General features: G+C 41.2%; 1 protein-coding gene across 1 annotated transcript; it reads left to right on the forward strand.

The window, feature by feature from the left end:
• The first annotated feature begins 1973 nt into the window (after positions 1 to 1973).
• Positions 1974 to 24213, forward strand: Fam98b (family with sequence similarity 98 member B). Its single transcript, XM_036186239.1, has 8 exons — positions 1974 to 2090; positions 7709 to 7854; positions 9080 to 9214; positions 10201 to 10379; positions 13581 to 13661; positions 14540 to 14656; positions 19621 to 19788; positions 23274 to 24213. Exons 1-8 carry the CDS (start codon positions 2020 to 2022, stop codon positions 23667 to 23669), a joined length of 1293 nt encoding a protein of 430 aa, XP_036042132.1. The 5' UTR covers positions 1974 to 2019; the 3' UTR covers positions 23670 to 24213.
• The last annotated feature ends 1204 nt before the right edge of the window (positions 24214 to 25417 follow it).

Here is a 25417-nt window from a genome sequence, read left to right on the forward strand (position 1 = left end):
TCAAGATGATGGCTATGTCCTGGGATCTTATCTGGGTTCACCAAGCAGTACGTTGACACTTGGTCTCTACACATGGCCCCAGAATCTCAGCCTCGGGTTTCTAGAGGAGGCATCCCATTCCCGGTAGCCTGTTTTATATATATATGTGTGTGTGTGTGTGTGTGTGTGTGTGTGTGTATGGACAACTATTTAAAGACTATAACTGATAGGTTCAACATCATTTCTACCATATTCTATTGACCAAAGTGATCATAGGGCCTGGATTGAAGAGGACAATAAATATAGCTCTTGATGGGACAGTGGCAAAATCTCATTGCTGAATAGCATTTGAGTCTCTTTAGAGATGCAGTATTTCATGTCATCTCATCAGAACACTCCCTTGGGTTGTTGCTTGTGCTCTGAACTTTTTAAAATGTTTTGATGTTAAGTGTGAAACAAACATTTATGATTGTTACAGGTTTCTGTTCTCTCCACTTAAAAAATAATAATGAAATCTCCCTGCTTATCTCTTCCCACAATACTTATTGTCCTACCAATTATGTTTGCTGGCATTAATGTTGTTACTCAGCTATCTTATATCATGGTTTAGCATTTTACTTTCCATTTTGCTTCCTCTTTAACAGATCGTTTGCACTGTCCTGCCGCTTCCCTCAGTTGTTTGTTGTGTTTGATGATTGTTTACTGAATACCTTAAAGATGATGCTGTACAGCCTTGAGTCATTACCATAAATTGTTTATTTTATAATGATGAATGCTGTAATGCTTTAACTCTGTTAATTCTCCCCCAACACTCTCTACATTTTAAATTCCACGTGGCATTGCTGTGGCTGTTTTAAACAGCCAATGTTTATCTCAGTTTTCTCTTCCTAGGAGTGCTTCTCATCAGTTTTTACACTCTTGTTTTCATCTGTCATTATTTTCTTTTCACTCAAAGAACCCCGAGGTTCCTTTTGACATGATCTGCTGGAAATAATTCATGCTAAACTTGCTTCTCAGAAGATGTCTTTTTGTGTTTTCCTTCCTTCCTTCCTTCCTTCTTTTTTTTTTCATGACAGGGTTTCTCTGTGTAGCTTTGGTGCCTGTCCTGGATCTCACTCTGTAGACCAGTCTGGTCTTGAACTCACAGAGATCCACCTGGCTCTGCCTCCCGAGTGCTGGGCTTAAAAGTATGTGCCACCACTGCCCAGCCTTTGCTTTTATTTCTTAAGGATGTTTCTACTAAATCTGGATTTGTAGCTACTATTTGTATTTTGTTACTTATATATTCATAAATAATCAGTAATACAACACAAAATCAGAGTACATACTTGAGGTGATTCTACAGCTAGATGAAAACAACAGATCATCTATTTGGTTCTATATTCGTGATAAAATAATACTCTTGATTTCTTCTTATTAACACCAGAACACTGCTCTATAGATCGGCTCAATTGGTTTATTTACACACATGCTGTTACTTTCATGATAATTATAGTTTCTTTTCAGAATATTTTTGTAAGAAAAAGTGAGATGTACATGTATTGGGGGCACTGGAAAATTGACTCATTGGTTAATGTTGGCTGCTCTTCCAGAGGACGTGATCTGACGCCCTCTGCTGGCTTCCAGGGCACCAGCACACACATGGCACCCCTACACACCATACATACAAATAAAAAAAATCTAAGGAGGGGGAGTGTTCAACAACTAGGGTTGAATCATGATACTAAAAAGATTGACTTAAACACGTGGATAAGACCTAACACAAAGATGCCTTTTTATTATGAACATATGCTTATTTTCATTATTATTATTATTATTATTATTATTATTATTATTATTATTATTATTATTATTATTATTTTAAAATGTCTATTGTTACAAACATCCTTTTTAGGTTGCCCCAAGCACGGATTGTTTCCAGGCCTGGGACCCACGTGCTCCTCCACGGTCGTCATGGCTACCTGCCCCGGAACCTTGGCGTAATGACGCTGGTTTCCGGCGGGATTTTTAGAGTGACGAACAGTTTGGGGCCAAGCGACAATGAGAGGGCCAGAGCTCGGGCCCGAGACTAGCATGGAGGGGGACGTCCTGGACACCCTGGAGGCCCTGGGGTGAGTGTTCTCGCGGACCCCCGCTTCCCATGGCGGGGGGATGTACGCCGGCCCTGCGCGTGGCCGCTGCTGCTCGGGCGCGCGCCTCGCCCGGCCCGGCCGTGCGGGGCCGTGCACAGGCCTCTGTGCTCCAGCTAACCAGGACCTAGTGAGCCGGCGGGACGAGCTGCCGCGGCGAGGGCAGGCCGGGCCGGCGCGGGCCTGGGTCCCGCTGCCTTGCCCATCTCGTTCACCCCGCAGCCGGCTCTCCCCCGGCCTCCGGGGCCCTCTGTGTGGACGTAGAACTCGAGCGCGCCGCACCGCACCGCACCGCACCGCACCGCACCGCACCGCACCCGCCTCTGGACCGTTGTTGTCGCACGCCACTCAATCTTTGGCTTCCTCCAGGTTCAGGAGGACTCACTCCAGCTTCTTAGATTGGGGACGGTCTTTAGTTGAGTGAGAGCCCCAACACTGAACCTTCCCCGCTCCCTAATGCATGTTTGTGTGGTAGGCAGGGAGATAGGACAGTTTTCAGAGTGCTGTTAGCTGTTGCAGTTTATAATTCTGAGCGCTAGATGCTCTGAGGGAGGATCCCAGGGGGGGCGGTGATGATATCTGCACACGCAGTATTACTCTCCCCCAGCCTGGTTGTCTTCACAGCCCTGCTCTTTTTCCACGTTTTGTCTTGTGAACTTTACCGAGCTCCCGGAAAACAGGTGTTGTGTCAGCTTTCTTCAAGTGATGGATTCTTGGCAACATACTAGAGCGGGCTTTGTCACAGGGAACAGTGACCCATTGGGTAAAGGAATGAAGCAAAAGTTCAAAGGAGGGTGCATACATGTAAGCAAAGGGCCAAACGGTTGAGGGTTGATAAACAAACCTCTGACCTCACGTTGGTGCCATCTACACAATCATTTGCCTCCTTACACGCAGCTTCTATTTATGATAACTGTTCCTAAAGAAGCTTGTAACCTGCCCCCATGCTGTGCTTTTGTTCCCTCAAACTTCATTGTCCTAGCAAGTGTCCCTTTTTGGTTTTTCGAGACAGGGTTTCTCTGTGTAGTTTTGGTGCTGGTCCTGGATTTTGCTCTGTAGACCAGGTTGGCCTCACAGAGATCCTCCTGGCTCTGCCTCCTGATTAAAGGCGTGTGCCACCACCGCCCGGCTCTCAAGAGTCACTTTTATTGGGCTCTGATAATACATACTTTGCTGTTACCCAGCAGAAGAGAACCTTGCATTTACATGTTCATGAGTAAAATGTTTGTTAAATGAAATAGCAGAACCAGGGATTATTCCAGGACCATTTGTATACTTCTGTGAAATTCTCTTACCTGGCCTGGGGATGTAATTATATACTAAGTTCAAATAGCTGGAAGTGTTTAGGCACCAGTTTGGCTCCCAAGTCTGACATTTGAAATTTTTGTGATCTTGTAAGGCGTTTATGAAATGGGAAGACATTGGTTTTCCTTCAACTTATTGTTCCTACTATAGCGTTTAAGAAAGTGAAATTTGCTGTAATGTTGGCATTTGCTGAGGAACATTAGTTTACATTCAATATGAGAAGCAGAAGAGCTTACACACTTTAGAACTGTTGGGTTTTTTTTGGAATGGCCAAGGACAAGATTTTGAAGTTTGAAAACTCCTTCTATGATGGTGAAATGTGGAAAATGTTACTGATTATATGTGTTGTAACGGATCACTGTCTTTTCAGATCTCCATGAAGATCGTGAATAATGTATTTTCTATTGTGATGAAACCATTTAGTTTATCATTGAAAGTGCTTTAGGTTGTCATGTATGGTAAGGATTTAATGGAATGACTTAAATAGGAAAACTGTGAAGGCCAATGCAGAGATGCAGTGGTTACAAAAGAAAACCAGTTAGGAATCAGTTTCCTCTTCCATGAAATGAGTATCCTCAAGCAGATGATTTCATGCTTTTTTATTTATAGTGGTCTATGATTTTATGAACATCCCAGTCCAGCTAGCTGGACTGGTTGTACATGGCAACCATGCACAGAGCAGATGAAAAGGTTCTGGTCTGGTGTATACTACCAACTCCCGGAGTCATTGGTTTCAGAGGTATAGTGTAATGTTGCAGATGTTACAGAGCTTCACAGTCTAGGGTGAGGGTCATATTTAGTTCAAACATTTATGAAGCATGGCTTGCCTTGGACACTGTTCTGAGGAGTCAGTAGTGAGCAAAACATACTGGTGCCTGGCTTTATGGAGCTCACAGTTAAGTGCAAAGACATGTGTGGTTGTCCGTTTATACACTATAATAAGAAGTGCTTCAGAGGAGAAGGCAGGCTGATGTAGCAGGAGGTTTATGGGTTGTTGTTGTTTTTTTCTCCTCAAAGTCAGTGTTTTGGTGATTTGATCAGTTTTTATTGACTCTCTTAATGGGGATTTCAATGAAAAATGACTTATAACCACCTATGTATAACTTAGATATTCGCTTTATTATAGAAATGAACGCAAGTGGGGAAATGAATGTGTACTCTTAAGTCTCAGTGAGAGGCGTTGTAAGGCCTGAGTGGCATGTAGAGGAGCAGCTTTTAGCTGGTGCAGTGTCCCAGCCGCAGCTCTGCCTTGTCCTGGCTGCGTCATCTGAGTTAGGCTGTTTGTTTCATTTTGTTACAGATGTGGACAGAGGTCTAGAGTTTATGTCGAGTGTTTGGGGTCACATCTGGGCTTAAATCTGAAAGCCATCTCTTATCTGTTGGATTTATAGAATTAGACTAATACAGACTTCAAAGTAGTGCTACAAAGATTAAGTGATTTATAAATATGCATGTCTAGGCCTGGGCCTGATTTGCTACTTAAATCTCATTAAAGCTTAATTTCTTTATCTGCAAAATGTAGATTTGAAAATATTCTTCATGAAATACAACTCATTTTTGACTCAATAGGTAGTAAAAATACAGAAGTTTGGCAATTTTGGTGAGTTATGGGGGAATGGGTATTATTGATACGTTGATGGTAAAACTACAGTAGAGAAAATTTATGATTTATTATCAGTAACTGTTGGATCTGTATACCTACTTTACACATCTATATACTCAAGGTTGCATAACAAGTTCTCTGTAGCAAAGGCTTACAGAAGAAAAAACTTAAGAAGTCCTGCAGATGATATGTCTGTAGAAATGTCTGAAGTAAGCCTGTGTGTGTAAGGGAACTTCCAAACCGCATGTAGCAGCTAACTTTTATCCCAAAGAGAAAAAGAAGTATGTTGATTTTTATGTTAGAAATAGTTGCAGGACAGCCCCAAATTAAGAAATGTGTTTAACTCTGGGGTGGGAGTTGAGTAAAGGAGATAAGATTCAGATGGCAAGCTAGGATTGTGGGGCACACACCTACAGTTCCAGCTCTCAGGAGGCAGAGGTAGGGGGCTGAGAGTTGATCGTCCTGGACTTCAGTGAGTTCAAGGCCAGCCTGACCTATATATACACTGAGGCCCTGCTTAAAAACAGACAAAAACACAGTAAGCTAGAATTGTGTGGTTGTACCTCATTTTGTAAGGTAGACTTTAAACTATATGTTCTATGTAATTATACAGCAAAATTATAAATAAAAGTGGAATGAAAACAAAAAGAAATTCCTAAAAATTAAAAAGCAAAACAGAACTGTGGTTCTCAAACTGTTGATTAGATGAATTGTCTGGGAATGAACTCATATTGTAGTTTGAATTAAAGGTGCCTCCCTAGTAGAGAAGTGTCTGGCTTGTCAGGAAAGTAAGGGCATAGACCGACTGGCTGTGTGAGTGTGCTTCTACTAGCCAGAGAGAGCAGTTTAACTCTCAGGGTACAAATTGAGTAGCTTCTGCTACATTGAGTGTGCAGATAGCTGTGCGTGCATGATGCTGAAGAACACCTTAGGTGCAGAAACAGTCAGTATAGAAAACTGATCTGTCGTACATTTGAAGTAATGTATAAGGCATTTTGAAAATTGAGTGTCTTGGTTAATACAACTTGTGGAAATATTTTAAATGATAAAACTATGAAATAAATAATATAGGTTAAGATCTCATAGGTTTTTTTTAGCTTTATTTTATATACTGGAAACTTGCATTTATGCTTTTTTTCACTGTAGTTCTTACTATTGAGACATACAAGGCTATTAAGATTGTTTGGTATTGTGTCATTTATAATATTTTAAATTGCTAGAAAAATGTCAAAGGGCCAAATACTAGTTACATAGAATAAGAATAATCAGTAAATGGTCAGCTGTTCCACTCTGCCCTGAAAGCGGCTGTGATCACAAGTCAGTGCAGTAAATGTCTATATTCTGATAAAGTGGTGTATGAAAACAGGCAGCAGGGTGTGGCAGGGAGGACTAGAGCTCCCTCCCCCCCAAGAAAGTAAGAGATTAAAAAAAAAAGAATTTAAAAGTAAACAAGACAGATTACGAGTTCTTTCTGCCCTTTCCTCTCCTCCCTCCAGGAACTGTCATATCCCACAAGTCTCAAATTGATAGCCTCTTTTCCTTTATTATTCTTAGACATATATCTCTCTCAGTTTACACACTGACGTGTCAATACATCCTGCTGAGTCCATTTTTATTTGTATAGTTTCAGGGCTGACCACTTTGTATTGGAGAACCAGTCAGGGTGTTCATCCCTGGGAGAGGCCAGTTCTCCCAGTACTCACTCGTAGACTGCAGTGCTTTGTCTGGGGTGGGGCCCATGAGATTTGTTCTCCCTTCTGCGAGCATGTCTGCTCGTATCTTCTGTTCAGGTTTTATTTATGCAGCCATCTCTAAGAGAAGCAGAGTTCCCTGTACCCTGGCTCTCATACTCCGTGTGCGCTCTCTTCCTTGGTGCTCCTGAGCCATAGATTCAGGAGTTCTGCTGCAGATACACCTAGTTGGGCCAGGCTCCTCACAATCCAGTGCTCTCTGTGTATGTCCAGTTGTGGTTTTCTGTGATGATCTCCATTTGCTGTAGAGAGAAGCTCCATCTGTCTGTGGAAATGAGGGTAAGGTTTAGAATGTAGTTAAGGAATTATGCTGGTCTAACAAAGTGATACAGGTTCTCTTCTAAGACTGTGACCTGACAGGCCCCAGCTGGCTAGGTTTTGAGTAGCAGGCATGCTTTCCTTCCTGTTGAGCAGGCCTTAAGTTCACTTAGATGGCTGTTGGTACTGCAAACATGAGTTTGTACCTTATGGCTATCTTGTCATGCTGGGCACTATTGTGGTTCAGAGGTGTCGCAGCAGGGTAGGACTATTGATTGCTTCCCTCCCTTGGCAGCTTGTATGGTACTTTCTGGTTCCATGGGAGCTAGATTGTAGGAAGGAGGCTTTGGGTTAGATTCAGCTCAAATAATCCAAGTCCTAGGTCTTCAGTGTGTCTTCAGCAGTAGGGGCTTACTTTCAACCTCTGAGAGGTATCCAAAGGCAATAGCAACAGCCTGTATTGTTTGAGGAGTCATCTGGCCTCCCCTGGGGCTATGGATCTGAACAGAGAGTTCTCAGTAGAAGAAATAAAAATGGTGAGGACATAACCCTTCAAAATGTTCATCATCCCTAGCAATTAGGGAAATACAAATTAAAACAACTTTGAAACTTCATCACACTCTCGTTGGAATGGCTAATATCAAAACAACTTCATCTTTAAACTGTTGTTTCTTCCTTTCCAGGTATAAGGGTCCCCTGTTAGAAGAGCAGGCACTCACCAAGGCAGCAGAGGGTGGACTGTCTTCACCCGAGTTTTCGGAGCTCTGCGTTTGGTTAGGCTCACAAATAAAGTCCTTATGCAGCCTGGAAGAAAGCATCACTTCAGCCGGTACTGCTGCCCGTTCTACCCCGTTCCTCTTCTAGGAAAGCAAATGGACAGTGCACAAATCGTAGCTCTATTAGTACTGCCACCACTATCTAAGGAAAAATCATTGATGTGATGAACCTCAGTACTGGCTGTTAAAGTCTGGTTTCATTTTTATAGTAATCCAAAGTTGGTTCTTAAAATTTGCTCCAAAACTGTAAGCCATCACAGCCTATCTGGAAAAGGTGGTGTGAATTGGCTAGTTTAAAAACTGGAGCTTTTCACTCTGACTCATTTTGAATTTTTAGAAATATGTATACTCCTCAATTTAAATATTACTCTCAAGTCTTTGTCTTAGGACATAGATTCACATGGAAATATTATGATTATAAATTTCTTAGTACCTTATACTATTCTTTCAATTCATTGTCATCTGGTTACTGGGGTCTTCCTGCATCTGGTAGAATTTCAGATAGTCTGATAAAATGAGAAATGAGTAATTATTGGGTATTCACTGAGGAAAAAAGTAGCCTTTTTTCCAAAGCTATTTTTTAAGTAATTGCTTTTTTTTAAAAAAAATCATAAATGACAGAATTCATTTGAAACAAAATAAAATATCTACATTTAAAGCATGATGCAGGTTCCTTATAATTATATTAAAGATAGCAATGAAGCTAAATTCCATGATTACATTCATTATCTGAGTATGGAGAAGCAGTAGAATTGGACAGTTGTTGGCTGGGAGGTGGTGGTGCACGCTTTTAATCCCAGCACTCGGAAGGCAGAGGCAGGCGTATCTCTGTGAGTTCGAGGCCAGCCTGGGCTACCAAGTTAGTTCCAGGAAAGGCGCAAAGCTACAGAGAAACCCTGTCTTGAAAAACAAAAAAACAAAAAACAAAAAATAAGAAAAGAATTGGACTGTTGCTCCGATAATGCTTCTGAATATTCTGGTTGCTAACACTCAAAAAAGTGTCTGGCTTCTCTGATTTCATAGAGACTCCATTATGAAAGATTTAAATGTAGAAATATTTCCAATCCTATGAGCATGTCCTCATGTTCTTAAACTTAGGTGTCACTTTCTGTGTGTATTCATTGTGTGCTTGCTTTCACCCAAGCCTTGCAGTTACCTATCTAAAGATGAAAGTGAAAGTATATAGATTGAATGTAAAATGGAAATCAACTGTGATGAATTTTACAGTGGTGGATTTTGTGGTAAACGCTCAGTGAATACATATGACTTCTTTTAAAGGGAGGGATGACCTCGAGAGCTTTCAGCTTGAGATAAGTGGATTTTTAAAAGAGATGGCCTGTCCGTACTCGGTACTCGTATCAGGAGATATTAAAGACCGCCTCACGAAGAAGGATGACTGCTTGAAACTTCTGTGTAAGTTGTCTTCCCTAGGACATTTCAACACATGTGTTTAACGTACCTTTGTTATTTCCAGATCAGAACCAATACTTTTGATCATTGAGACATTACATAGCTTACATACTGAAAAGGCTTTTGTATTTGACTAAAAGGATTGTACCATTTTAGACATTCTTACATAAACTATACTAGTACACATTAATACAGTATGGTCAGTAAATCCCTGTGTTTGTGCTTTCTACTGTATTTTTAGCAAGCTTTCCTTTGCCTCACTCATCTCTGTTTATTATGAAATGGCTAACTTCATCGTCTCTGAAGTCTTACTTAATTTTTTTTAAAGATTTACTTATTTATTCTTTATGCAATGTTCTGCCTACATGTGTCCCTGCAGGCCAGAAGAGGGCACTAGGTCTCATTACAGATGGTTGTGAGCCACCATTTGGTGTCTGGGAATTGGACTCAGGACCTCTGGAAGAGCAGTCAGTGCTCTTAACCTCTGAGCCATCTCTTCAGCCCAGTCTTACTTAATTTTTTAAATTCTTTGGGAAATTAAGCTGTTGTGAAGATTTCTACATCTTCTCCTTAGTGATGGGCACTGGTTGACAGTTCAGAAACATTTCTTGATCACCTACTCTTAAACCAGGAACTGCCCTAGGCACTAGGGTACATCACAGAGAATCAGATAAAATACAGTTTATGCCTTCAGGTTCTTGAGTGAGGCTTGGAGTATATATCAGTTTGTATTCCTACAGCGGCTCTAAGGCTCCCCCTTGGGACGTGTGTGTTGTTGAACTCTGTGCTACATTGAGAATTCAGTGGACAGTGGCTATTTGTCATTCAGGTTTGAGGTGTTCTTTAGCTGCTGTTCTCATTGGTTCTTTGTAAGTTAGTCTTCACTTTGATATTGTTAATACTTGTTTATGTAAATTAGTTCAGATTTTTTTTTTCAAGAAGTTCTCATGTATGTTTTAATGTTATTTTTCTGATTTTTTTTGTTATAGTGTTTTTAAGTACAGAACTTCAAGCTTTACAGATATTACAGAAGAAGAAACATAAAAATTCTCAGTTAGATAAAAACAGTGAAATTTGCCAGGAAGTTCAAGCTGTGTGTGACGCCCTTGGAGTCCCCAAGTCAAACACTTCCGACATTCCACTCCTACTGAGCCAGGTGGAATCAAAGGTACTTTATATATGTACATATACATATATATATATATTTTATCAAAAAATCAACTAAATGCCAACATGCCAATGCTGTATTCCAGTTATGATACAGATTATCAATTTCAAGAGAAACCTGTCTTATTAGAGGTTTATATTGGTGGTAGAGCTTTGGCCTATCATACAGAAAGTCCTGGATTCCCTCCCCAGCACCAAAACAAAAATACTCCCTCCAAAGATTTATATGTAAGCTAAGTTTTTTGATTCATATTTAATATACATATAATTTAATTTATAATATTCAAGAATCATATCTTGTTGAATGAGTCCTAATGGTTTGCCAGAGTTTTCCATGATAAAAATCACTTTTCATATTCAAAGATTGCTTTCCTAGCTATGGTTGTAATACAATATAATGAAAGAAGTGGCTATTTTGTAAGGTGAAGGACACTTACCTCCCCACACCCTGTGGGATGTTCACACTCTGCTTTCTTTGGCAGTGAGCAAGCATACTTTCTTGATTGTTTAGTAAGTGTCTATTGTTGTGTGGCAAATGAATGGATAAGTACACTGATAGGGCAATTAACAGCAACTATGATCTTGTACCTCCTGCATTTTTCCTGACTGTGCCATCTGGGCTGTCTACCTAAAACACCTCCTAGCCATCAGTTCCTCTCAGAAGTGGAAATGTCGTGTTTTGTTTTTTCTACATATGATGTTCCTACGGGACACTCTTATGATTGTAAAAGATACTTTTTACTTTCTAAATTAAGCTGTTCAGTAATGTGACAGCAAACTCATGTCATTTACTGTTCTGAATATTTACATGTTGTGATAATGGGTGTTTTTATTGCCTGTAACCTCCACAGGAGGAAATTGAGGTACTGTTTTGCAGTGTGGTAGATCTGATGTTTGAGTGTAACAGATCTTTCTCTCTGTCCTGCTAGCCAGCTCCCAGATCATGACACAGAGACTTATTATTAATTATGAAAGCATGGTGTAGCTTATTGTAGTTAGAGTTTTCCTGCCTGGCCCAGTCAGGACAAATCTCTCTTACCCGCCAGTCCCACAGTTGCTCAGACCCAACCAAGAAAGCACACAGAAACTTACATTGTTTAGAAACTGTATGGCCGTGGCAGGCTTCTTGTTATCTGCTTCTTCTATCTTAAATTAACCCATTTCTGTTAGTCTATACTTTGCCACATGGCTTGTGGCTTACCAGTGTATTTACATGTTGCTTTTCATGGTGGCAGCTGGCTGTGTCTCTTCCAGCCTTCTACTTCCCAGAATTCTCTTCTCTTTGTCCCGCCTATACTTTCTGCCTGGCCACTGGCCAATCAGAACTTTATTTACACAGAGCGATATCCACAGCACTATAACTTATAACTTAAATTAACCCATTTCTAGTCATCTGTGTTTTGCCGTGTACCGCCCATCCTGCTTCTTCCATGTCTCCTGGCATCTCTTGTGCACCTAGATTAATCTCTACTTCCTCTCTCTCTGCCCGGAAGTCCTCCTATACCTCCTGGCTAGCTATTGGCTGTTCAGCTCTTTGTTAAACCAATCACAGCAGCATATCTTCACACAGTGTACTAATATCCCACAATATTCGAGTGTAGGCAGTCAGCTCTCAGAGCTGCTACTCTTGGCTCAGTCTATAACAAGTTTTTTTTTTTCAACATCTAATTGCATTTTAGAAATCTAAGAAAGTATAAATGCATGTACATTTAGCCAGGCGGTGGTGGCACACACCTTTAATCCCCGCACTTGGGAGGCAGAGGCAGGCGGATCTCTGTGAGTTCAAGGCTAGCCTGGTCTACAAAGCTAGTTTCAGGATAGGCTCCAAAGCTACACAGAGAAACCCTGTCTTGGGGAAACAAAAAAAAAAAAATTGTTTGTACATTTAGTGTCCTCTTGAGTGAGAGATGATAGCTGACCCCTAGTTGTTAAGATATGTAAGGTAACCCTATTGGTAGTTACGGTGTTTGGGAAACTTACAGAAACAGCATGTTTTAAGAAAATAAATGAATTTAGAAAGGATGCCACATCCTGTGCACTGTGTGGTCAGAGTCGACTGATGGAGAAGGTTTACTATGGTTTGGGGAAGTGCTGTACAGACTCCTTCTGAGCTAGTGTTTAAGTATAACTCTCAAGATCCAGTCTGCATTTCAAAATCTACCCATATTAAATGTATGTTAGTCTATTTTCTATGTTGTATAGCCATTATTACAATTATTGACTAACTTTAGAGCATTCTTAACAACAAAACTCCTGTTCCTGTTTACAGTCATTTCTTATTATCATCCCAGTTTTTAAGGTGCTTGTGAATTTTTTTCTTCGGATTTGTTTTATATTCATTTACTTTGTTTTTCCTGCAGGCATGTATGTGCACCATGTGCATGCCTGTTGGATCTGTGGAATGGGGTGACAGATGATTGTGAGCCACCATATGGTTGCTGGTCATTGAGCCCAGGTCCTCTGAAAGAGCAGTGAGTGCTCTTAATCATTGGGCTGTCTCTTCAGCCTGATTTTGAATTCTTACAGAAATATTACTGCTTATTGGCTGTGATTATTGATTGTATAAGACACCAAACCACTCTCTAGTTAGGAGGGCAAGCCTAACTTAGAATTTACTCTGCAGTCAGTTCTTTCAGGCTAAATTACTGGTATTGGAATGACTAAAGCAAAAGTCATTGTCTACTATCCTGTTTTCAAAATAAAAAAGATGCCCTAACACAGCGGCTTTGTAAAGGTAATTAGGATGTCTGTCAGGACTGACACAAGAGAGCTTGTCTCCTGTTGTCCCGTGGGACAGTGAAATCAGAATAAGTACAGACTATGGTATTTATCAAGGAGAAAAATTGACGAACTTGTTAGATGTCACTGTTTCTCTCTTGGGAGTTTAGCAGGAAGTAAAGAGTGCCAGCTTGAGGAAATCCCACAGCGATTGTGCACACACCATTTTAACTTGACCTCTGTACACTTTCTGACTCGGGCACGGATGCTGTGTATTTGAATGGATGTCACTGGCATTTTTCTGTGCATGGGGGATTGGCACTGCCATGACCCTCTTTCCTGCTGGCTGAAGGTGTGCCTTAGTGATTTCACTTTAGCATGTTTATTATTTACTGTTCAAAACAGCACATCAAATAAGAATACGATGGTTTTAAATTATATATATGTATTTTTTTAAAAAATAATCTTTCGTATTTACTTTTAGGTGAAGGATATTCTCTCTAAAGTCCAGAAAAACCATGTGGGAAAACCACTGCTAAAGGTTGATTTAAGTTCAGAACAGGCAGTAAGTGTTCCTTTTACTAATTCTATAAATGAATTAAGGCATGACTGGATTGGTTCATTTTTAACGTCTGTTACTGTAAGGAACTACTCGAGGTAGGCTACTGTTGGGAAGAGGCCTAGCTCCCAGCTTTAAAGAGTCAAGTTAAACTGCAAGGCGCCAGCTCTGACAAGGGCCACTTTGGCCGTCACGTCCTGGTGGATGGCAAGGCTGGTGTGTGTGCACAAAGAAGATGCCAGATGAAAAGTCATGAGGCTGGTGTTCCTAAATCCTTTTCAGGGTCATCCCTACAGTGGACGTAAACTTCTCCCTGGGCCCCGTTTCACACAGGCTCTCTGTACTCTTTCTTAGTCCCTCTGCCACCTTCAGACCAGACCTCCAACACAGGAACCTTTGAGGGGATGACCAACGTCCAGTCCTTTGCGCTGGTTTCCTTCTGTGAATGGACATTTAGTATTCTAGAGAATTAGACAGATATTCTAGAGTAATCTATCATAACACTTTAATCAAGTTAGTAATTTAATATCTACCTATCCAAGAATATTCATAGCGGCCAATATATTAGCAGAGCTGGGATTTGAAAAGCTGTTTGTGAGGCTTGCAAGATGGGCAGTTATTGGTATATTATTTCCTTCATGTGCACTGCTTAGCAAATTGATGTTTTACTTAAATAAATATACCTAATGAAAGATAAGCTTTCTTAATAGCTTCTGAACACTATAAATGTTTTATAATTGTTATTTAAATATTTTTCCATAGTCTCATAGGATCATAAAATGATCATTAAGTATAATATTATTTAAAGTACAGTAATTTTCAAATTTCTTCTCTGAGCAACATCAAAGAACCTGATCTTGTGGTTTTATCCCCAAATTCTCTAGGAAAAACTGGACAGAATCAATGATGCCCTTTCCTGTGAATATGAATGCCGCCGGCGGATGCTAATGAAGCGATTGGATGTGACCGTGCAGTCCTTTGGATGGTCCGATAGAGCGAAGGTGAGGCTGCTCTTCCACCGGCGTCCTGCAGGTGGCAGTGTGGGGCAGCTCCTGCTGCTCTCTGCTCTTAGAACCTAGGCCACTTCGATGCTTTAATTCTCTTCTGGGCCACATGTTCAGCTGACCACTACTCCTCTTACATGTAATGATTATAGTCTCCTACAGGTTCATGTTTGCTGATGACAGTTTTCTCCTGACTTTCATCTTTGATTTTAACTCGCACGGTTTGATTTATTTTAGTACAAAATGAGTATTTCTGTGAGCTGACTGAGGTAGAGGTAGTGAGTAACTAATGAAGAAAACAGTATAGAAATAGGTTTAGGTAGTACTGGAATAGGTTTCTTGAGTTTCTTAGGCTGGCTGATTGTGGCATGTCTTCTCATTGAAAGGAGTTGTGGGATAGAGCCATTCCCAACGAGAGGCTTTCCAGATAGCTTGGTGCCTTTCCTCTTTCCCTAGTATCAGTGTGGGGGTCTCTGCTCCTCCCTCATCATAGTGTAAGCACTTTCCAAACAGCAAATAGGGGCAGTTGCAGGACTGTCCTTCTCCCAAGGACTGCTGTCTTGTGCTCTGTGATGTCCCATGTGTGACAATCATTGATTGCCCAGTTCATCTGGCAGTTTTTAGTCGATACCCTTCAGAGGGTGAATCTGCTGTCAGTTATTCAACTCTGACCGATATTACATTGCTATTATTATTTGGTGCAATTGAGCAGTTCTTCCTGTGTTATATTACTTGGTGTCACATACCACCATGGTTTGATGTCTGTCAAGGTTCATATTCTAGAAGCTGGTTCCCACCACGGTGGTCAGTGGAGTCTAGTGGAAGGCAGGCCGTCACCCTCCTGAGTGCTCTGTCCTGGCCTTGAGGTCTGGTCTTACAGGAGTGAATTAGTGCTTGTTAAAGTACAGCTGTCATGGACCTGACTCCTCTGTAACAGTCTTCTCTTTCCGTGTCGTCTCTCTGTTTCATGAATTCTCCTCTGATCTTGGTTATTCCTTGCCTTCTGTGGGGCTTGGCACTGGCTGCTGCTTGCTTTTCAGGAGGCTGGAGATGCACATTAGGTTGCTGATTTGATACCTTTCAGATTTCTTACTGTGAGAGGACTGCCTTCTTAGAGCCCCAGGGGTTCTGAGAAGTTGTGGTCTCATTGTCCCTTGTCACTAGGAATTCCAGTTTGTTAGTCTGTATCTTTTTAGTGGTGAATTGAGGCCATTTACAGTTTAGGTTTTATAGACAGGAACTTACTATTTCCTATACATATTCTTGGTGATGTTCTGTTTTGCTGAATTATTGGTATTTATTTTCTTTCTGTATTAGTTTTGAGGGTTTGCTGAGTTGCTGTGTTGGGTATGGTTGTTTCTTTCCCAGCTCTCGTTTCTTTATCTGAACTTCTTCTCATGGAATGGGTACCCTTTCATGTATTCATGTTAAGGAGACAGGCAGACTGCCTGCCTGACTGCCTGACTGCCTGCCTGCCTGCCTCCCTCCCTATAAAGTACTCTATTAAGAGTTTTCTACCATACTGGGTTGTTTGTTGTGAATTGCCTTGGTTTGTATGACATATCCTTATCTCCAACAGTCTTGGAAGCTAGCTTTGCTAGGCAGAGCATCCCTGGTTCACAGCTGTTTACTTACCGAGCTTGCAGCATCCCACGCTCTGCTGGCTTGCATGGCTGTTGATGGAAAGTAGAGTAATTCTGATGTTCCTGCCTTCGTGCGTGAGTTGATGCTTTCCTGTGCTTTTGCGGTTACTTCTCTGTGTCGTATCTGACATTCTGACTGTGACCTGTTGTGGGGAGTTTCATCTTTTGTCACATCTGGAGTTCTATGCCTCTTGTGTTTGAATACTATTTCTTTCTCTGAGTTTGGAAAGTTTTTTGATATTTTCAATAAATAGTCTGTCCCATTTCATTTTAACTCTGAACTGCTACACCAGACATTTTGGAAATTTCATTCAGGATTCTTAATATTTTCCTCCTTATATGTCTGTTTATGTTTTTGTCTCAACCTTGTCCTCTTTCCTTGAGCCATGTTCTGCTGTGTGGTCTTGTCTATTAATGATGCTTCCAGATGTGGCTTTTATTTGATTAACCATCACCAAGTATTTGTCTCTTTTTTTTTTCCAGTGTTTCAATCTTATTGATACATTTTTCCTTCATAATTTGGACATCTCCCTCTAATTTTACCGACTGTCAATCATTTTAGAGACTGTCTTGTTGAGGTCTTGTATAGATTTCCTTACTTTGTGCATGTTTCTTTGGACCTTTCTTTGATCATTAATTCTTTGAAAAGTCTTGAATTATTTCTCAGATACTCAGTTATCTATCTCTGTAGCTTTGGATTGCATCATAGGTGTGTTGGTCGGATGGAGATGGGTCATGCATGATGGCTGTGTCATAGTTCTTGTGTTTGTATGTTGTCCATCTGTTGAAGTGGTCTTTTCTTTAAGTTTTGACTTCCTCTTCCTCCAGTCCATTTGAATGTGTTATATTCTGTGAGTCTTCCTAGGGCAGTGGTTCTCAACCTTCCTAAAGCTTTGACCCTTCAATACAGTTCCTCATGTTGTGGTGACCCCAACCATAAAATTATTTCTGTTGCTACTTCATAACTGTAGTTTTGCTACATTTGTGAATTATAATGTAAATATCTGATATGCAGGATATCTGATATGTGACCCCCCCCCAAAGGGTTGTTTAACCCCAAAAGGGGTTGAGATCCACAGTTTGAGAACTGCTGTCCTAGAGGGATGTATCTGTGAGTTGTGAGTTCAGCTATGGGGACTGGTGAAACTTAGTGTTGATTGTCAAATGGAAGCTCTGACATGATTTCCATCTTGGTTGTACACCACAGGACCAAGGGTGGAGCTGTGCACTCAGCCTGGAGACAGCCATATAGAGTCAAAACTTTGGTCTGCCTTGGAATCTGTGAGCACACTAGGGTCAGGATAGCGAATGTCAGACTCACTGAAGTCTACTGTTTGGGGGCTGTGGCTGGAGTACAGGTCTGGGGTTAAGCTCTGGAACCACAGAAGTATTGGCTTTCAGCTCTGGTGAGCACTACAGAACTTAAAACCTCACAACCACACTGACCTTAGAGACCACTGGAGCCAAAGCTCAGACCCTGCATGTGTCTCTGAGGCTGCTGCAGCTGGAAATGTGGTCCCATGGTGCTCCTGGATCCCTCTGGAGCATCTTTCCCAGATACTCTCTGGACCCACTGGAGCAGAAGGCCTATACCTGTGATATTTTCTGATCTCTTGAGAGCTAGAAGTCTGAGTGCACAGTACTTTCTGGATCCTTGGGAGCAAGGAGCTCTGTCTTTGAAGATTGAATTAAATTTACCATATGATGCTATAATTTGCTTAACTCTAATTTTATATCTTTCCCTATATTATTTAATGTCAGCAATTTTTATAACTTTCATAATTGACTGTAAATTTCAATGTATTATGGTGGATTCCTAAAATGGTATTTGCTACACGAAAGGTTATTAGTTTTAATACTTGAAGCTTCTGTGTATGGGTTGTCCTGTCTCACTTTATCTTCTGGAGGTCTCACTAACTTTCTTGCTAACCTGATAGATTAAAAACTTACCAATTTGTTTCTTCTTATCAGGAAAATTGTTTTCCATAGGCCCATTAGTCATTTGAATTTCCTGTTTTCTACTTGTGTCTTGATGCTGTTAACTGTGTCTTCCTGGTTTCCTTTTGATTGAACTTTTTTGTTAAGAAAGTTCACATATCACTTTAAGAATATTTCCTCAATTTTCTGATGATTTTATTTTAAACCCTTTGATATATAGTATATGGAAACTTTAATCTGTACAGTGTGATAGGTTTTAAAATTAAAGGTAAAACTTCAACGGGTCTGCTCTCTGGGATGACTTTTGGTGAATGTGCCTCGCCACCACCGTCATCACTGATGTTCTGCTCACTGTCCATCATCTCATGTCACTCCGTGGAAAATAATCTTTTCGTTGTGCTCATTAATTTGTGACACTTCTCAGATTATTTTTATATTCATTTATTTATGAGACTCCAAATATCCATTTTCTGTCTTGCTTCATCTTTTTTCCTTCCAAATTTCAGTTAACTAGAGAGGTAAGGCAGTGAATGTCCTGTGTGTTGTGCCCTGGGTGCTTTTCCTGCATTAGCATGTGGTTCAGCTGGAATTTCTCACTGTGTCTTAGAGACTTCAGCAAGCTGCAGATGGGGGTGATAAAACAAATAATTCTGGAATTGTGTTGAAAGCAGTGTAGTGTGCTTAATAAGTGTAAATGTTAGCTTTAAAAATGATCAATTCAGCTGGGTGTGGTAGCGCATGCCTTTAATCCTGGCACTCAGGAGGCAGAGGCAGGTGGATCTTTGTGAGTTCGAAGCTAGCCTGTTCTATAGAGCAAGTTCTAGGACAGCCAGGGCTACACAGAGAAACCCTGCTTGAAAAAACAAAACAAAACAAAGAGACAAAAAGATAAATTCCTATTACATATTATTAGTATATGGTAGAACTTTAAAATATTTAAGTCATTCTTCCATACTTCAGTTCTGGATTAAGGTTACATTTTTATTTTTTTATATTCTTGTCTTTCTTAAAACCATCCCCAATAGGCTACAGTTGCTCTGAATGTATAAGTTAAACTGAAGGAAACTGACAACGGCCAGCTTCCCCATCCAGACATTTGATAGTCCTCACCATTTCTTCAAGTTTGGCTTTTGTTTCTGCAAGATTTATTACCTGTTTTGTATCGTGTTAACATGAGTAGTATTATTTTGTTCTATTTATCTGTATTATTTCTTTCTATTTATTTGACTACATACATTGCATCAGGTATTGGGATGCTTACTCTCTTCTCTATTTCCCTGCTTGTATATTATAAATTGTCTTTTTTCTAAAGATTGTGCTCACTACTGATTTTCATTTGGATTCACTTCTGCTAATTTCCTCCCTCTCACCATCACTTAGGCAAAAACAGATAATATAGCAAGAATTTACCAGCCCAAGCGGTATGCTTTGTCACCCAAGACAACAGTCACGTTGGCGCATCTGCTTGCTGCCCGGGAAGACCTGTCTAAGATCATCAGGACAAGCAGTGGCATCAGCCGGGAGAAGACAGCATGTGCCATTAATAAGGTCAGTTTTTCTTTCAGCTTGGTGGAGAATGAGTTACAACTTTCTGCTTTGTTATTTTTACAGGTTTTAGTCCATTTTTTATTCATGCCCTGATGGACGAGAGAAGAGTGGCAGAGGGGCTTACATCCATCTGCATTTAATTATCACTTGTGTGCCCTTTCAGTTTTGTAGTCATGAAGTAAATCAAAGCTTTCTGAAGCCGAGGAATTGAGAAGTGCTTTTCCCAGTAGCTTTCTCAAGTATTTGCTTTATCTATTTGATTTATACAATTGAAATCTCTTTAGCATCTGTTTCAATCCTTAATGGCAGTGGTCTGCATGAAGTTCAGGATGTCTGTGATTTTGACTGTGTAATGGCGGAGCCCTACAGACTAATTCAAAATGTCACCATTAGCTTGAGTAGAAAGTTTTCTGTATCTAGAGCATCCACAGGCGATTATATGACCAAAGAACAAAACAATCAAAAGCAGTGATGCAGGTAGTTGATTTGATAGGATTCCCCTTCCTCTCCCCTCCTGCATGCTAGGTAAGTGCTCTACCAAACCCATATTACTGTCTCTCGGCATGGTGGTTTAAAGTCAGTCTTTTCTGAGATTTTACTGTATAGCTTGGTCATTTGAGGGAGAGCTTGTAAGCTGTTTGGGGGCAGCATCTTTACATATTTAGCCGAAGTTTTGTGAGAATAATAGCTAAGAAAGGGTGGTGGTGGTGGTGGTGGTGTGTGTGTGTGTGTGTGTGTGTGTGTGTGTGTGTGTGTGTGAGAGAGAGAGAGAGAGAGAGAGAGAGAGAGAGATTGATTGATTGATTGATTGATTTGGTAATTAGGACATTATTGCTGAGAGTTAAAGATTCTTAAATGTGGAAATTTGTTGCATAGTGAGAATGTATTATTATTAGTAGTAGTATTAGTAGTAGTAGTGGTGGTGGTGGTGGTGGTGGTGGTGGTGTTACTGTGTAACCTTGGCTGACCTGGAACTCACTATGCAGACCAGGCTGATCTTGAACTCATGGAGACTGGCCTGCTTCTGTCTCCCACATACTGGGATGAAAAGCGCATGCCATCATATTTAGAACATAACTTCTTCTATGCATTTAAATAATTTTTAGATTTATGATATAATTATATCAAACCCTTTATCTTTCCTCCCCCAAATCCCTCCCATGCAACACCCCCCTCACACACACCCCTCCATTGCTTAGACCCTTGTGCCCCCCCCCCCCCCCCGCCCTCCAATTCCTGGCCTCTTTTTCTGTGGGTTTCATTAAGAGTGCCATTGCAATCTACCTGATTCTTTGGCTGCTTTGCTTGAGGGGTGAATATTTTTGCCTTGTTGCCTCAAAACTGTTGGAGTCCCCTTGGCTGTGCCAGTGCTGTGGCAGAAGTTGACACCTTCCTATAGCTGAAGTTTTCTCCAGTGCTGCCTGGCCCACAGTCAGGACAAATCTCTCTCACCCACCAGTCCCGCAGCTGCTCAGACCCAATCTAGTAAACACACAGAGACTTATATTGGTTACAAACTATATAGCCGTAGCAGGCTTCTTGTTATCTAGTTCTTCTATTTTAAATTAACCCATTTCTATAAATCTATACCTTGCCACATGGCTCGTGGCTTACCAATATCTTACATCTGCTTCTCCTCATGGCAGCTGGCAGCGTCTCTCTGCCTCAGCCTTCCACTTCCCAGAATTCTCTTCTCTGCTTGTCCCACCTATGCTTCCTGCCTGGCTACTGGCCAATCAGCATTTTATTTATACAGAGCAATATCCACAGCACCCTCCATAGTTACCTGTGATTTTTCACTCTCTCGTAAGTGTGCAATGTAGCTTATGTCTGTAGAAGGGTGGAAACTATCCTTCCAAGTGTTGCTAAAAGCATGGCTAAGGAAATTGGTGTTTGTGTGCATGCTCTCTCTCTAAGGGTTTACTAGTCCTCATTCAAAATACTTGGAAAGAAGTGCTTGTGTTTTAAATGACATTTAATAAAGATTTAAATTGTAATTTTTAAAAAATACAGATTTAAAAAACATATTTATTTCAAATCCCCACATAATGATCATGGGATGAGACCAGTGTTAAAACACAGAATTTGTTTTGTGTATACCTTATACCCATACTTGGGAGGTAATTTTGGAGGTAATTTTTGTGCCATATTTGTTTTTGTTTTTGTTTTTGTTTTTCGGGACAAGGTTTCTCTGTGTAGCTTTGTACTTTTCCTGGATCTCTCTCGGTAGACCAGGCTGGCCTCGAACTCACAAAGATCCGTCTGCCTCTGCCTCCCAAGTTCGGGGATTAAAGGCGTGCGCCACCACTGCCCGGCGCCACATTTTTTTTTTTTGTATGCCTGTGCTTCTACTGTGCAAACATTTCATGCCTTGGATTTAGAGTTAGGTTGTCTATGCTGTAATAATATAGTAAGTGCATTATTGGTCTTAAGTTTCTGCCAAGAAAGGAGTAGATCATAAGAATCCTCTCTCTGTCACTTGTTATGTGACAAACTTTGTTTGGGAGACTCTCCCCAGATTTGGAGCCCAGGCAGATCAAAGTATGGATACCATCAATTCCAGCCAGTGAATTTTATTGGGGTTACTTATAGGAATATGGGTGAGGGGTTACTTATAGGAGCAGAAATACCTCAGACAGCTGCATCACCACAGCCCGGCATGGTCTGCTCCCAAAAGATGGGAACCTGGAGCACACTGCACAGCCTGCAGGCAGCTCAGCAGGTGGTGGGCGTGGTTTGAGCCTCTTCCAGCACTTCTGTTGGGCTTCGCTTCTTCATGCAGTGTTGCTGGTCTCAGCTTCTTCTGGGCAGCAGGGCTTCTCTCAGAATGGTCTGTGTAGTTCCGCTCCTCTGAGAGAGAGGCTCAGCATTCTGTTCTGTTTCATAGTGAATCCGGTCAGTTTTAGGGACTTCTTGAGCTATTTTGAGTTGCTTACTTCCTGTGTTAATGAGCTTCCTGCAGGATGGAACGCTTCCCTCTGGGAGGAAACTGCTACAAAACAGAACTTGGGATTGCTGTTCCATTCAAAGGGAGCTGCATGTTGTGTAGTCTTTTGCACTGATGGACTAAAGTGCATCTGAGGAGTGCAGACTTCCTGGCTAGCCCATTGCCAGATCAACCCTTGTGGAAGTTGACTAACAGAGGTTATATAGTTTTGTCTTATAAACATTTTACTAAAATAGTTCTTAATGTGACAGATACCATGTTTGCCATAAAATTTGCTAAATAAATTTAAATGAGAGAAAAGAAACAAGACTTCAACTGTAGGGAATACTGCTTTAGTTTGTTTAAAAATAATACTGTACTTCTAGGAATTTGTTAAACATCACACATATTTTCAGTATTAATTCATTCCATGTTCAACCTTTTTATGTTCAAAGATTTGGCTTTATTTAGAAATAATAACTTTAATATTATCTGAAACATTTATGTAAATTTTAACTTTGAAAAATAGAAACTTAATGAAAACTCTTTTTTTACACAGGTGCTTATGGGAAGGGTACCTGACAGGGGAGGACGGCCGAATGAAATTGAACCACCACCCCCTGAAATGCCCCCTTGGCAGAAGAGACAAGAAGGCGGAGGGAGGGGTGGTTGGGGTGGTGGAGGTGGTGGCAGAGGAGGTGGTGGGGGTGGTAGAGGTGGATGGGGTGGTGGAGGAGGATGGGGAGGGGGTGGAGGTGGGGGAGGGGGAGGAGGGTGGGGAGGAGGTGGTGGGGGAGGGGGTGGTAGAGGAGGTTTCCAAGGCAGGGGAGATTATGGTGGGAGGGGAGATTATGGTGGAAGAGGGGGCTATGGTGGGAGAGGGGGCTATGGGGGGAGAGGTTATGGAGATCCATATGGAGGGGGAGGTGGTGGTGGTGGGTATAGAAGATACTGAAAACTGCAGGGTTAGAGGGCACTGCTTCTTACTAGATACAATGTAGAGATAGTGTTCTGAGGAGCATACTTGAACGTCACCCTGAGGGAGACCGTGGTAGTATCTCTAAGGATGGCATTCTTGAATACAGAAGGCCATTTTATACTACCAGGTGATCCTGCAACATGTTTTCCATATTCTGTGTACTCAAGCATGCTGTGTCTTTTTAAAAAGTAAAAAAATGAGAAAAAAGCCCCAAAAACTATTTTTAAAAATGTAAATATTTATTACCAGCAACTTGGAAAATGGAATGTATTTTATTGTCATGATTGAATTTAGACTGTAAACTGGTATTTTGTTCAGGATTGAGACACACTAATGACTCCAACTGTAACAGAAAGGAATCTAGACTCTTGTTTGTACTTCTGTGGATCTGTCCTATAGTGTTAATTCTATTTTACAAAACAGAGAAAGTGTCTAATATTTGTGCTTAGTAAGCAGTTGTCATTTTTTAATAGGATGAAATTCCTTTGGTTAGATTTTTATTAAATTTCTGTTAACTGAAGCCAAAGTCTTCTTTATTTCATTATGTATGCATGGCTTATCTTCCAGTTGGATATGAAACCCTTGTGATGGACTGAATAGCTAAGTTAAAGATTGTGAAAACCGAAGATGGTGGGTAACTACAATGAGAGTGTTTTCTGGACACAGGGATGGTTACATATATGAATCCATAGCAGTTGTGACAGTGTGCACAAGACTTATTTATGTAAGACCAAGCCAGACAAAGTCCCAGCATGGAGTGAGGAGGGGCTCCTGAAGGCCCACCCCCTAGCTGAGGAGCTGTTGGCAGTTAGAGAGGGTGAGCCAGCTTCCTTCAGGGATGTAGGACATGAGAGGCTGCCCATGTTCTAGTAGATGACAAACCCATGCACTTGGAGGCAGCACCATGTGGACTCAGAACAAGAACAAAAACAGGAGCACATGAGTTTAAGAAGGAAAAGTATGCGGTGGGGGCAGGAGAGGAATTGTAGGGGCATGGATTTAATCAGAACACTATATGCATGTGTAAATTTCTCAATAAAAAAAATAAGATCAAAATTACTTTAAAGGAACAAAGATACATACTGATTTTATTTTATGCTGTGAAAAATAACTTGTTCCTTCTAAGTACCCTTGCTTCAGACACCAAGTTCTAAAAGGCAGGCTGTGTCACAGGGCTCAGGGAGTCATCTCTAGCTTCAGTATATCAGAGGTTGTATTAAGGTATCCTTTGGGAGATTCCAGCTAGGGGTAGATATATGTGATTTGTTAACTGGAGTAGTCAAAGGCTTGGCAACCAGGAGCTGTGACTTCACATTCTCAGGGCCAGCTCATCCACAACCCCGTGTCAACAGGGTCACCTCTACTATGCTGCCCAGATGAAGTATAGGCGAAGTCTCCTGAGTGCTGCAGCCAGTAAGGGGCACGACCTCAGGGCCAGCCTCCCACCTGTCACAGGTGGCAAGGGGGAGAGCAGAGGATCTCTCCCTTGCTTATGGCAGATGAGGGCCAGGGCCAGATCTCCCATGTTTACATTCTTGGGGCCAGCCCACCTGCACCCCTATCAACAGGATCAACTCTATTGTGCAACCCAAGTGAGGTGCAGGACCTGTTTTCCTAATTGCTGCAGCTTGGTGAGGGGCTGGGACAGGTCCACTGCTTGTTGCAGGTTTCAAGGTGGGGAGGGCATCTTTCCCTCACCCATACTACCACATGGCAGATGAGGC

The sequence above is a fragment of the Onychomys torridus genome, chromosome 4, assembly GCF_903995425.1.
Source record: "Onychomys torridus chromosome 4, mOncTor1.1, whole genome shotgun sequence".
Classification (NCBI taxonomy): domain Eukaryota; kingdom Metazoa; phylum Chordata; class Mammalia; order Rodentia; family Cricetidae; genus Onychomys; species Onychomys torridus.

Bases quoted from the DNA above. Each gene is read 5' to 3' on its own strand.
- Fam98b (XM_036186239.1), top strand. From the start codon at position 2,020: ATGAGAGGGCCAGAGCTCGGGCCCGAGACTAGCATGGAGGGGGACGTC. The intron at 10,380-13,580 runs GTACTTTATATA...ATTTACTTTTAG, and splicing joins TGAGCCAGGTGGAATCAAAG to GTGAAGGATATTCTCTCTAA. The intron at 19,789-23,273 runs GTCAGTTTTTCT...TTTTTTACACAG, and splicing joins CAGCATGTGCCATTAATAAG to GTGCTTATGGGAAGGGTACC.